Source organism: Myotis yumanensis, unplaced genomic scaffold (assembly GCF_028538775.1).
Source record: "Myotis yumanensis isolate MYYU_CA2020_CCGP unplaced genomic scaffold, mMyoYum1.0.hap1 SCAF_15, whole genome shotgun sequence".
Lineage (NCBI taxonomy): Eukaryota > Metazoa > Chordata > Mammalia > Chiroptera > Vespertilionidae > Myotis > Myotis yumanensis.
In genome coordinates, this window is record NW_027223766.1 from 22,509,937 (window position 1) to 22,524,005 (window position 14,069).

At 42.9% G+C, this 14,069-nt stretch overlaps 2 protein-coding genes across 12 annotated transcripts in view; one reads left to right on the forward strand and one right to left on the reverse strand.

The window, feature by feature from the left end:
• ASPH (aspartate beta-hydroxylase) overlaps positions 1–10,665 on the forward strand; it is a 173,913-nt gene extending 163,248 nt beyond the window's left edge. For all 11 annotated transcript variants that reach the window (XM_070391973.1, XM_070391975.1, XM_070391974.1 and 8 more), the window contains 4 exons: positions 4,697–4,832; positions 6,776–6,867; positions 7,227–7,360; positions 8,418–10,665. In XM_070391973.1, coding sequence (XP_070248074.1) covers positions 4,697–4,832; positions 6,776–6,867; positions 7,227–7,360; positions 8,418–8,568 — 513 coding nt within the window. In that variant the 3' untranslated portion in view covers positions 8,569–10,665. The remainder of the gene's footprint in view (positions 1–4,696; positions 4,833–6,775; positions 6,868–7,226; positions 7,361–8,417) is intronic.
• Positions 10,152–14,069, reverse strand: part of CLVS1 (clavesin 1) — a 140,350-nt gene continuing 136,432 nt past the window's right edge. Inside the window, exon 6 of the mRNA XM_070391985.1 lies at positions 10,152–12,250. Coding sequence (XP_070248086.1) covers positions 12,163–12,250 — 88 coding nt within the window. The 3' untranslated portion in view covers positions 10,152–12,162. The remainder of the gene's footprint in view (positions 12,251–14,069) is intronic.

Here is a 14,069-nt window from a genome sequence, read left to right on the forward strand (position 1 = left end):
GTCAGATTTCATATCCAGGCTGTCTGGCTCTAAATTTTACACCTCCAAACACTACACCAGTGATGGCGAACCTTTTGAGCTCGGTGTGTCAGCATTTTGAAAAACCCTAACTTAACTCTGGTGCCGTGTCACATATAGAAATTTTTTGATATTTGCAACCATAGTAAAACAAAGACTTATATTTTTGATATTTATTTTATATATTTAAATGCCATTTAACAAAGAAAAATCAACCAAAAAAATGAGTTCGCTGTCACCTCTGACACACGTGTCATAGGTTCGCCATCACTGCACTACACTATACTAAAAGTTATAATGCAATGGAGCAATGTTTGCAAAATTCTAAAAGGAAGTTATTTACTGCCTAGAATTCTGCACATGGCCAGGCCTTCAATCAAGTGTATGAATAGCTTCAGAAATGTTCAGAAATTCAATTTTATCTGTGGTATGTTCTTTCTCAGGAATGACTAGAATTCACTCATTAGGGAGCCCGATACCAGGCGGAAGCCAAGGACAGTTGTCCAGCAAGCCCAGACAGCAACCTGTTCAGAGGAAAGCAAGGCAGATGGCTACTGGCGGGTTCTCTGCAGAAAAAAAAAAAGAGAGAGAGAGAGAGAGAGCGAGAGAAAGAGAAAGAAAAATGGCTTATATGATGTTTTTGGCAAAGGGGAGAATAGTGTTAAGATTTTTCTCATACTCCTTCATTGCTGTAAAGAAGAAGGATGCTAAGTGCATTAGAAAATTAAGCCAAGGAAAAGGGAGCATGTGAAATGAAGTGTAATCATTACAACTCAAGTGTGAATGATACCTCATTGTCAAAATATTATAAAACCTGAATGTGAATTTACCCAGATGTATGAACGATGTGTGGATTTAACTGTATTGAGCGATGAAGACGAGGGGAAAGAAGACATCATATTGTTAAATTGCTGCAGGAAATAGCTGGGATTGAACTCAGGCCTGGGGAAGAGTTGAGTAAGAGACTGCCTCCATTATAAGACCTATGGTAGTATTTGACTTTTAAAAAATGTGTATTTTTCTTTGTTATGGTGGGGGGGCTCCTGGTGAGAACTAGACAAATTTAAAAAGAGCTGTAAGCACTAAAAGAAAGTGTACTTTTAATCCAATGAAAATAGTAAAAGAAATCCTATATAATAAAAGGCTAATATGCAAATCGACCGAACGACCGGTTGCTATGATGTGCACTGACCACCAGGGGGCAGACACTCAACGCAGGAGCTGCCCCCATGTGGTCAGTGTGCTCCCACAGGGGGAGTGTCACTCAGCCAGAAGCCCAAGCCAGGCTCATGGCTGGCAAGCGCAGTGGTGGTGGCAGGAACCTCTCCCACCTCCGTGGCAGTGCTAAGGATGTCCGACTGACGGTTTAGGCCTGCTCCCTGTGGGGCCTAAGTCGTCAGTCGGACATACCCCAAGGGCTCCCCGACTGCAAGAGAGCGTAGGCTAGACTAAGGGACCCCCACCCCCAAGTGCACAAATTTCTTGCACCAGGCCTCTAATAGTTAAATAAGAATTAGTGTGGGTTTAGTGTGCTTCTCTCAAGACTTTCTGCATGAAGTCAGTTTTTCGAGAAGGCTTTAAAAATTAGGACTTAATCTAATTTTTTAAAATGTTTTATTGATTTTTAGAGATGCAGGGAGAGGGAGAGAGACAGAAACATCAGTAATGAGAGAGAATCATTGATCGGCTACCTCCTGCATGCCCCCTATTGGGGACCGAGCCCACAACCTGCCCTGATGAGGAATCAACTGTGACCTCCTGTGTCAGAGGTTGATGCTCAACCACTGAGCCACACCGGCTGGGCAGGAGTTAATCTAATTTGGTATAAAGAGAAACATGTACCATTCAAGAGGGATGAACAGAATATCGGCCAAGTGCCCTGAATTGGATGGAGGGTTTGGATTAAAGAGAGCAGGAGTGTATTGTGGGACTAATGAGGCTTGAAACTAGGAAATCCATTTGTGGGGTGACTACAGTGCCAAATACAGCTGAGGTTTAACTCAACAGGCAAGTTCTGATGATGGGTTTATGGAGCCATGTGGCACTGTAAAAGCAATCAACTCTGCTTTCTGAAGTCTGTGTAGCCACAAGAAGAAATGTGAATTAGAAGCTATTGTTTTCTGGGCCGCCAACCCTATCCATGTATCTCTTTTCAGTTTCATGAAATGGATGCATTTAGGGTCAAGGAAGTAATATTTCATATGAGGCCTTTAACAATGTAGGCATCTTTCAAGTTCCTCATGGAATTTCCTAAAAAATGGAAATTTTTGCCATCTCAGAAAACTGAATAATATTGCTATAGAGAAAATGTGTATCCTCCCTCTCTCCCTCCCCCCCTCTCACACACACACACACACACACAAACACAATCAATCCCCTATAACTATGTGAATTTTACACAATGTGGTTTCTTGGTTTGTGCTTAAAAAATAACATTACCAGGTCCCATCCCAAATTTCTCCCTAATGCCCATGAAGAGACCCCCTTGGTCAGGCATTGCATGTCTAGAAATTCTTGTGGGGCACTGGCTGAAAATGACTGCCATAGTGTAGTTATTACTTTGGTAGAAAAAATGTTTACGTTGACCACGTAAGAGATCATGGCTGTTATCTTTATGGTGTTCATTGTTTCCTCAGGTTTACTAGGTGTGTGTGTTTGGTTAGCCTGGTTTTCCCAGCTGTCAGCAATGTGAACCCCGTTGGTCTGCCCGGTGTCCTGTGGGGAGCGCTCTGTTCCCCAAGGACCCCCCACACCAGCACCTGCGCCTCAGAGGTGCCGGTAACCCACTGCAGAGGAGCTGGCGGGAGCCATCAGTCACCCTCGTGCCCAGAGGGGAGCAGGATCCCCAGGGCCACTACAGCCTCACCTCTCCCCTCCCGCAGGTGCCGTAGGAACAGTCGAGGCACGTGGAGGTGGCAGACGGTTTCTGGCCACTGGACTGTGAGATGTCCACTCCAAGAGTTATTCCTTCATCCCTGAAGGGAAAAAGTGTCCACTAGATTAACGAGGACCCTTCCCGTTGTAAAATTGTCTGACACAGTATTGAACCTAAAAGAAAATGGTGAGTGGCAATTTTATACTGGAAATTAGAAACCTGTGCGGTGCCTGATTCCTACTGAGCAGGTCTGTGGCCTCGCGGCGCAGGTGGTCCAGGAGTGCTACGTGTCACAATGGGATACAAAATCGTGTTTTTAAAAAATCATTACTGCTCCTGGAAAAGGACCTCAGCAACACTTCCCTGGAGACACGGAGAGGAGGTGAGAGGGGGCAGGAATGACATGTCACATACAAAAGCAGCTTGCTCCTCAGTAACATTTCAAAAATTTTATTTAGTGATGCAGTTACTTTAACGTTTTTCCCTAGGGCTTTGTGCCCTATTTTAGTAACAAAAGATCAGCTCCTATCAAAGATGTCTCTAAAATGTGCTTTCAAAAGAAGTGAGAGAAACTTCTAAAATACCAGGAGAGAGGAGGGGAAGGTGCCAAAACACTCATTTGGAAAGTAATTTCGTGTGTTAGCGAGGTAATTCTCCTCTCGAGTGTGACAGTTTAACATGAATCTAACAGATTTATCTGGCAACTTGAACGAGCGTGTAGCAGCAGGGACTGTTGGTGATTGATATGTTTTATAGAAGATGTAAATATCTGGACTGTATTTTTTCTTCTTTCCCTTTCTGTAATCTTAGCATCCTTGAGAAAACCACCATATTCTCTCACTCTGGGGACCTGCCCAAGTGAGGACTTTTGAATGTGTCTGTATTGAAATTAAATCTTGGACTTGCTATTTATGAACTACCTACTTGGGGTTAAAGTAGTATTGGAATTATTTATGGGTAGGTGACCAGCACAAAGTAGGTGATGATGAGTGGGTTTCACAGAAACAGAAGTATATAAGTTTGGTGCAGTTACTATGAAACACAGTATGGAGGTTCCTCAGAATATTAAAAATAGAACTGCTGTGTGACCCAGCAATCCCACTTCTGGGTATATATCCAAAGGAAATGGAATACAGGATATCAGAGATATCTGTATCCCTGTTCATTGCAGCATTATTCACAATAACCAAGGTATGGAAACAACCTCAACCAACGGGTGGAGGAGTATGGTGTGAGCCTCCCTGGCCGGTGTGGCTCAGTTGGTGGGACTTCGGGTTGTGCACAGAAAAGTTGCCTGTTCAATGTCAGGGCACATGTCCATGTTTAGGGCTGAATCTCCAGTAGGGGGCGATCGATATTCTGTTCTTCTTCTTCTTCTTCTTCTTCTTCTCTCTCTCTCTCTCTCTCTCTCTCTCTCTTCCTTTTCCTTTCTGTCTAAAAAATCAATTTAGCCTGGTTGGCATGGCTCAGTGGTTGAGTGTTGACCTATGAACTAAGAGGTCATAGTTCAATCCCGTTTAGGGCACATGCCCGGGTTGTGAGCTTGATCCCCAGTATGGGGCTCGCAGGAGGCAGCCAATCAGTGATTCTCATCATTGATGTTTCTTTATCCCACTCCCTTCCTTTATGAAATCAATAAAAATAGATTTTAAATAAAAGTAAACTTTAAAAAAGAAAAATTAAATGAAGTGAGAAAAATTTCATTGCTTGATTAATCAGATAAACGAAAAGCTGGGAGTCATTTTGATAAGGTGTTCTACCTGGCATATTTTCAGTCCATTAACACCAGAATCTTCTCTCTAGTCCTTAGAGAGAAACTGGAAGTTGATCCGCGACGAAGGCCTTGCGGTGATGGATAAAGCCAAAGGCCTCTTCCTGCCTGAGGATGAAAACCTGAGGGAGAAGGGAGACTGGAGCCAGTTTACCCTGTGGCAGCAAGGTGAGCCCCGGCTTCCAGACTCTCCGCAGCTAGTGATACCTCGGAAGCGGACACTAGTCTGGTGTCACTTCCCAGGGCCGGGATTCCCCAATTTACGGGAAAACCTAGCTTATCAAATTCCATTCAGTTTTCTAAATCTATAGGTGAACACTTATTTGTGTGCGTGCCTGTAAGTATGTGTGTGCATGCCTGTGTATACTCCTGTGTGTATTTGGATAAATATAAATAACAGTATTTTGATTTCCTAATATTTTCTGTTAAGTGATAAGCTACAGAGAGTACCTGGGCTGTGTAGGCGTATCTGCAGAGTCCACTGTGTGCTCCCAATGCCTTGGAGAGGAGCTTCCCTGAGCTTCTTTGCTCCTGTCAAATGGAGATAGTGTCGCTTGCCAAAGTAATATCCCAGGGGTAAGAGTTGGTAGAGATGAGGACAGACCGGAGCGACAGGACAGTAATAACTAGTCCCTGAGCTCTTCAAGACTAGGAAGTGGTGCATATTCAGCCTCAGATTCCCTGAGCTGAATTCAGGCGAAGGCACGTAGACAGGGCTCCGGTATGTGTGTGCTCATTGAATTAACTTAGCAATCTACCCTTAAAATGAGGAGCGTGGAATTTTATCTTTAAATCTCTCTCCACTTCCCTTGAAAATTCAAGTTAAACTCAGTTAGCAATAGTGTACAAAGTAAATCCATTTTGAAGACTAAATAGCACCATGTGTTGCACAAAGTCAACACAGGAAATGAATCAAGAGGATGATAAGCAGTTGGTGTACGTTAAAGCACTAATAACCACAGTCGTTTATCTCAGTTATGCTTTCCAAATGCTTTACACGAAAGAGAACTAAAGCGATATTTTCAAGGCAATATCTATGATTTCAAAAGATCACATGATTTCAAGTGACTGTCAGCTTTTTGCCAACATAATTTTTTTAAGTGCAGCAGATGATGCTGTGTGCATTCCTGAGCATATCTTCCCTAAGAAACGGCGATTTTGTAGATGAAGACATTTTCATAGCTTAGAATGCTTAGGACTATGTCTCAAATTCTGTGTCTCTGACACAGTGATGCCTAGAAAACATCATCTCTCAAAGACCTCCTCCCACCTTCATGTAAATCCTGCTTTATCCATATATACCAGTAAAGGATGATCTATACAATTAAAAATACATTAAATTCCAATGAAAAACATTGTGTAGGTAACTCATTAGTATAATCCTGGAAATGCATTTTTAGGTTAGACATATAAGCTTTTTTGGGGGGTGGGGGCAGGTATATTACTGTGGCTGCTGTAACAAATTACCATAAACATAGTGGCTTAAAATAACGTGAATTGTTAGAGTTCTGGAGGTCAGAAGTCTATAGTGGGTCTCACTGGGTGAGCATGGAAATGTCATCGGGCTGCATTCCTTCTGGAGGCTCCAGCTTAGTCTGCCCACATTCCTTGGCTGGTAGCGCTTTCCATTGTCAGAGTCAGCAATGGCCCGTCAAGTCTTTCTCATTCTGCATCATTCAAACCTTGACTCTTCTGCATTTAAGAACCCTATGATTCCATTGGCACATTTAATTAATCCAGAGCAATCTCTATATTTTAAGATGCGCTGATTAGAAATCTCAGTGCCCTCTGTAACCTTTATTTCCCCTCTCCGTTAATATATCATAGGTTCCTGGGCTTAGATGTTGACATCCACTGTTCTGCCTGCCTCAGGGGGGAAATAACTATTAGACATCCCTAGTCAAATAGTCCACCAGTGAGGGGAGAATTCTAGTCCTTGCTCTGCAAGTCAGTACCTAGTGGAGCAAAGCACATTGTCTCCGTGTGTGTATGCAGCCTTCTCATTCCCACAGTGCGCATGACATTATAGATCACATGTGGTCCAAACAGGATGAGTCAGAGCTGTACTGTGATTCGTTCACTAACAATGCTTTTATCATTTATTGTTCTAGGAAGAAAAAATGAAAATGCCTGCAAAGGAGCTCCTAAAACCTGTTCTTTACTAGATAAATTCCCCGAGACAACAGGATGCCGGAGAGGACAGGTACCAAGAGTGTTTTCAGTGCTGGGAAGAACACAATTGCTTATTGGCAATAAGGGAATGTGGATGATTACAAACAAGTGTTTATGTCCTTTGGCCCAACGAATGCCTCTTTTAATGAAACAATTTCATGTGGTTGATGTCAGAATTGAGGGTGAAAATGTTCAGTGTATATATAGCTTTGTGCAAAAAGGGAGTACTTATTTTTAATTCCTTCACAAAGAAATGAGAGGAGAATATTAATTCTGAGTCTTACAAAGGCTCTAATCCAAATTGACAGTAATTTTGTACTGTCACTTTAATTTAGCAATTCCCCCACAGCTTGATAAATGGAAGAACGGTGTGTTATATTCTCTGCACAGATCAAATATTCCATCATGCACCCAGGAACTCACGTGTGGCCGCACACGGGGCCCACGAACTGCAGGCTCCGAATGCACCTGGGCTTGGTGATTCCCAAGGAAGGCTGCAAGATCCGGTGTGCCAACGAGACCAAGTATGTTTGCTCCCACCATTTTCTCTCTTATTCGTCACCTCTGAGGATGGGTGTTTGTGACGACAAAGCCATGTTCAGCTGGACACTTTCTCTTCCTTTGAGAACGTGTACACTGGGGTGGGTGATGTTAATCCAGACCCTTTCATCTCTGTCCCTTCTTTGGTCTGAAGACACTGCCTCCCAGTTCCAGGGCTGCCTTCTGCAGTGATGTCTCCCCAGAACACGTGCATCTGGTCAATGAGCCTTCTTGCTTCTCTTTCTAGATCAAGCATGTCAAACTCAAAGGCCCACACGGGCCATATAAGTGAAGCATCAGCCTGCGGGCCGCGAGTTTGACATGCTTGTTCTAGATCAGTGGTTCTCAACCTTCTGGCCCTTTAAATACAGTTCCTCATGTTGTGACCCAACCATAAAATTATTTTCGTTGCTACTTCATAACTGTAATGTTGCTACTGTTATGAATCGTAATGTAAATATCTGATCTGCAGGATGGTCTTAGGTGACCCCTGTGAAAGGGTGGTTCGACCGCCAAAGGGGTCTCGACCCACAGGTTGAGAACCGCTGTTCTAGATGTACAGACTTGCACTCAGTCAGCTGGCTTGTACTGAGCCCGTACATATTACACATTGCGTGTATTGCTTTACCACTGAATTATTCAATGGCACAGCGACCCCCTTCCTGAAGAAACCCTTCCCCCCAACCCCCCCCCCCCCCCCTCGGTGATATTGATGTATTGCTCTGGAGGAGTCAGCATGGTGTCACGGAAGCTGGCTGCCTTGTTCAGAACCCAGCCCTACCACCTAATTCTATGTAACCTTGGCCTATTAATCCCCTCGAGCCTCGGCCTTCTTGCTTATAAAATTGGCATTGATACCAGCTGCTTTGCAGGACTGTTGTATGGAGCAAGTGAAATAATGCCCACAAGGCACTTAGCCCAGGCCCTAGCATGAGCAGGGAGGTGAACGTAGGGCCACTTCTCCCCATGCCTTCCCACAACATAGACATGTACCGGTCCTCCGGCATCGGAATCACAAGCCTCCACGTTTCTCTGTTCCAGGACCTGGGAAGAAGGCAAGGTGCTCATCTTTGACGACTCCTTTGAGCACGAGGTGTGGCAGGACGCCACGTCTTTCCGGCTGATATTCATCGTGGATGTGTGGCACCCAGAGCTGACACCCCAGCAGAGACGCAGCCTGCCTGCGATTTAGCATGTCGTGCGGGTTTGGGGCACACTGGAGAGGGGCTGCCTTTCGGGTTCTGTCGGCTCGGGTGTGGGGAGAGAAGTTCGAGCACCAACGCCCTTAATTTCCTTGATTTGCCGCCTAAAGATGTCTAAACCTCCTCCTAGGGTTAGAAGACATGAAAGGGAATACTTGCCCCACTGCAATTCACTTAGGAAAGACCCTGCTGTATATCATCATTCCAGGACAGCGCTGGTCTGATGCCCATATTTCAGGTAAATACATGATAGCTTCTACCTTGCCAGCCAAAGATATTTTCTCCGTTTAGAATAGGCTGAATCAGTGTGTAGTGAGAATACATGTAGAGACTGTGAATGGATTGCGTTAGCTTGTAATGTTCCTATGCAATTATGTTTTTCTAGGGTAGCTAGACAATTTTTGTCATCACATACCACTACTTTTTTTTATCTTAATGACAAGCTGTATAAATGCTTCACTTCTAGCGGTTTCATGATAACTTTCCTGGTGAACTCAGACTTCCCCTTTTAATTATTTTTCGGCAAAGACACTCATGAAGGAAGCAATTTCCTAATACGAAGGAAAACAATGTAATTATGCCAGCATATGTGAACTGTGCAGCTCCCTGCCCACTGGGTCTGCTTTTTTTTTTTTTTTTTCCTTTGAGAGCTGGTGTCTTCATTTCTCTCTCCTCACCGTGAGAATGGTGGAGATACTGTCAAAATGGCATTTCTTTCTAAGAGGAAGCTTTTACACGAAAAAGAGATATAGAATCATTTTATATTGAGTTATAAAAATGCCTCACGTACTTTTTTTAATGCTTGGAAAAAACAACAACACCAAATGTAAAAATTGCCCAAGTGAAAATTCTCCCTCAGGATCAGGTAGATAGGTGGCTGCTAGGACCTCTGGCCTCGGGCCTGTTGCTGCCCATGACAGGACTGGAATCCAGAGTGTCTTTGCCTATTTTAAATCCATGCGAGTGACAGAATCCTTGAGAGGATTCCCATCAGTGTTGCAATACTAGGAAGGATGGCAGAGTGGAAGGCAGGAGTGCCAGGGTCTCGGTCCCGGGTGTAGGATGTCGAGATTGCTTTCCTGTTTGAAAGAGTTTGGAAGACTCTTCCAGCTGCCTGGCTTGAGCAACTCCTGCCCTTTAAACATCATTTTGAAATAGCAATTATCCATAGTTTTTTACTATTGAACACTGCATAGAAATAACTATTGAAAAATGGCCTTGCCTACTCATTCCAAAGATGACCATGTCATTAATTGGGTAGATTATGAATGCATTCATTTTTTTTTTTAATTAAAGCTAACTAGAAATGTTAGCTGTAAGAATGTAATAATATTAATGCACTGAAGTTTAAGCCAATATGAACAAAAAATGCTGGCAAAATTACACAGAGGTTACCAGATATCATTCACAGGTAGGAAAACATGTGTGCCTTCTTTTCTATCTCAGGACAAAGGAGGATGCTTTTGTACGCCATTTAAAAGACAGTTCTTTAAAATGGAAATGAGTCTTTGTTTGTTCTTAAGCACATTAGCTTCCAGGAGAGGAGTTTGCAAAATATTTCTTGTGTTCCCTTCTGTTTTGCCAATGTCCAGAAAACTCACTAAAATAGATGGAGTATTGGGGGGTGGGAGGATATCAAATTAATTATCAAACTCCAGAAGAAGGAAAAGTAAACTCTTGAAAAAGAAAAAGGTATGTGTGTCCTTCAGTATTTATTGAACAGAGGAAATGACTAAGGACAATACAATCCAGTGCTCATGTGGTAACATTCATGTCACTTACAGAATTTGGTTCTTGTGTGTATATTGCATACACAAAGAAATTCAAAGTGTAAGTTGTCATCATTGAACCATCATCTTACATTCATGTAATGAAGCCATGGAATAGAGTGAAAACTAGCTCTTAGCAATTATCACATGGTATTTAAAATCAGGTCACTACAGGATGCTAAAGATTGCCAATTGAAAAGCCAGAATTGTTTTTACTGTTGCAGAGGGTTGGCAATAACTGACTCCAATAGCATTTTAAGTACTTGGATTCCACAACTGCCTTATAAACCCAGGTAATAAAATGGATTTTCTAATTCACTTTAATTCTTCATCTTTCTTCCCTATGTCATGGTGTATAAGAAAAGTATTTCAGTCACTGCATTGGTAGAATTATTTCAATATTCTTTTGTTATTTGAAACGTCTACACACAAAAAATTGGTTTTAATACTGCAATGCAATTGAGAAATGTTTTTAATTCTATTTCAATTTTATTTCAAGGGTGAATACAAAAATTACTTCTGTTAATTATCTACCAGTAGAAAAAAATTAGTAATAATAGCCATCGAGGGTGATTTATGGCCAGTTGAATCACCTCTTTCCTTTGAAATTTTTAGCTAACAAGTCAACCCTCCCAAATTCTTAAAATGTGAAATCATATTTTACTGCCCATTAACTAAAATATTTTTATTTGGCATTGAGCACCCACTAGTTATACTCATGAATGGCCATGTCATGCAGATGTCTGAAAACATACAGCTGGTTTTGGGGAAAAAAATGGCACAGGTAAGGATATCATGTCCTATGATATCTTTAATTTTATCTAATTTCCTTTGAATGGATAGTTGGGGGCTCCATTTCCAAGGAGAATAGACAAAGAAATACAATGATCTTTGGCATTTCGTCCTGCATTCCTAGTTTTCTCTTATTTTCAGTACTTGCCTATTTAGCCATCCTTCAGGGTCTTCCTCCAGCAACAGCCACTGGCTGCAGAGGGAGGTGGGAGTTAAATGCTTTAGTGGCACTTTTCTTTGCTGTAGTGACCCAAGTGAGGCAACGTGAATGGATTTATAAATCACTGACATGTTTTCAATGGGACCCCATCTGCAGACACACATTGCCTGTGGAAGTCACATTGCTAAGAGGAAATAATCATATTTCACATTGTGTGCCTTCTTTTAATGTCAGCTCATGATGATCAGCTGGTAGCCTGACAAAAGATATGATGTCAAAATCGTTTTTGCAGGATATCAAAATAAGCAGCCTCTGAACATAGCCAGGCCTCGGAGAACTTGCTCTGAGGCTGAATAACTTGATGCTGGTGATGAGGTCAAAGAAAATAATTCAATAAGAATGGAAATTACTGGAGATACCATTGTCTCAGGGCTCTGCACTACATTAAACTTGACAATTGTGATGTATCTACTCGGAAATGCACTTAATCTTAAATTGCAAAAGCGGGAGAAGGTCTCTGGGCGATGCCTCAGAAAAATCCTTGTTCTAATGCAGTGTGTGCATCAAATTTAGTAATGCATTTAATACCATAAATGTGGGGGAGGAAAATCTTGATTACGTAACTGCCTTGCTTTATCCTCTACCCAATGCCCTCATTGGGGAAAAAAAAAAAGCATCTCTCAAGTCTTTGTTCAACTTTGGCTGCTTCGACCAATGGCTGGTGACAGTCATTACTGGGTGGCAGGAGTGGAGAGCCTTGTGTCAAGCCGTACCTGTCTGTGGGGTCAGTTGCGCATGTGCTTCCTAGGCGGCTGATACCACCGGCGGCTGGCGATATGCGGGAACATGGAGTGACTCGGGGTTCAGTCCAGAGCCAAGAGTGGCTGAGTGTTCTCATTCTCTCCCTTCTCCTCATGTTTCAGGGTCCCAGCTTCTACCACAGACTGAGATCTAATCATATGGGAAGGAAGGAAAAAGATACGGTTACAAACAACTCATGATGACAACATTTTGGAACATTAGAGGGCATTCAGATTTTATATTCCCCTTATTAATCAAGACATTCAAACTATTTAACCCCCGCTTTTGTAGCTCTGCTTTCCTTGCTTTGGGGTCTTCTACATCACATTTTTTATGGGGAGAGGCATCTGGGAATCTTCTTTGCAGAAAACTCATCTCTTTATATTTTTTTCTATGTATTAGAACTGCTTTGCCTCAGTCTTTGTGGGGTGGCCTTATGTAGAAAGTGTCTTACGGGGTCCAGTGGTGTGGTCTCTTTGTTCACCTGAGCTGGATGCTCTAGGAATGCCTCTTGTGTGCGTTGTTTGGGCTCTCCTGTTGTAATTGAGGCTTCATTCTTTTTTATTAATATCTTTTTAAACATTTTTTATTTATTGATTTTAGAGGGAGAGAGAGGGAAAAACATTGATTTTTGTTGTTCTACTTATTTATGCATTCATTAGCTGATTCTTGTATGTGCCCTGATCGGGGATCGAGACTTCATTGTTGATGTCCTGTGTGTGAGAGGGATCTCCCCTCCAACTTGCTGCCAGTGAGGCTCAACCCCAATGTCATTGTGCCAGCTGTCTAGTGGTCGGACTCCTTAGCCCAGAGTGCATCTGCCTTGAGTCTCACACCTTGACTGACCCTGTTCTGAGCTGTACTTCCTTCCCCCACAGAGCTGGTCCTGCTGGCTTTTGCTTCACTAAGCAGTCGGGGATGGGGACCCAAACTGCTGTTTCTGACTAACTAGACCTGGCCAAGACTCCAGACTGACTGGATTCAGCCTGGAGTAACCCCAAGCAGGTGTCCGCAGGTGGGGCGAGAGGTTTTCCAACAGGGCAGGACAGTTGCTTCTGCTTGGAGGCTAATTGTTAGTTTCTTAATGGGCCTCAGAACTCTGCAGCAGTGGTTCTCAACCTTGGCTGCACACTAGAATCACCTGGGAATCTTTTTAAAATCCTAATTTCTGGTCCTCATCCTCCGGAAATTGTTTGTTATGGGGTGAGGCCACAACATTAGTAACAAAGAAACAATTTCCGGAGGATGAGGCCCAGAAATCAGGATTTTAAAAAGATTCCCAGGCGATTCTACTGTGCAGCCAAGGTTGAGAACCACTGCTCTACAGGATGGGGGCAAGGGGTTTTCCAGTACAATGGGTGAACTGTCATCTCCCAAGGCAAAAACAGCAGGACAGCAAGTTTGCCTGAGAAGGATGACCTCTGCAGCATGAGGCAATGATTCAGCACAGGAAACCGGGGTGTCTGCCTAATGAGCTCTAATCCCAGACCCCCCAACCCTGACTTCCATTTGTACCTCTCCAGTTCACACTGCCCTCCCTCTGCTGGAGCCCAAGGTGAGTGGCTGCACTCAGAATGTTGTGTGGTGGCCTTTTAAGAAGGTGTCTGCATTTCCAGCCATCTCTCCCTGGCAGACAGCAACCCTGCTGCTTTTCACAGCCAGATATTATGTGGGTACCTTTCTCAGTTCTCGTGCTCTCTGCTGGTGGGCCTAGTTTGGGTCATACACCATGATCAAGTAGGATTTATTCTAGGGATGCAAGGCTAGTACAATATTCGAAAATCAGTAAATGTGATATAATAAATTGAAAGATTAAAACCACATGATCATATCAATAGATGCAGAAAAAGCCTTTGACAAAATTCAGCACCGTTTTGATAAAAATTCTCAGTAAAGTGAGAATAGAAGGACCATACCTCAATGTAATAAAGGCCATATACGACAAACCTATAGCCAATATACAATGAGC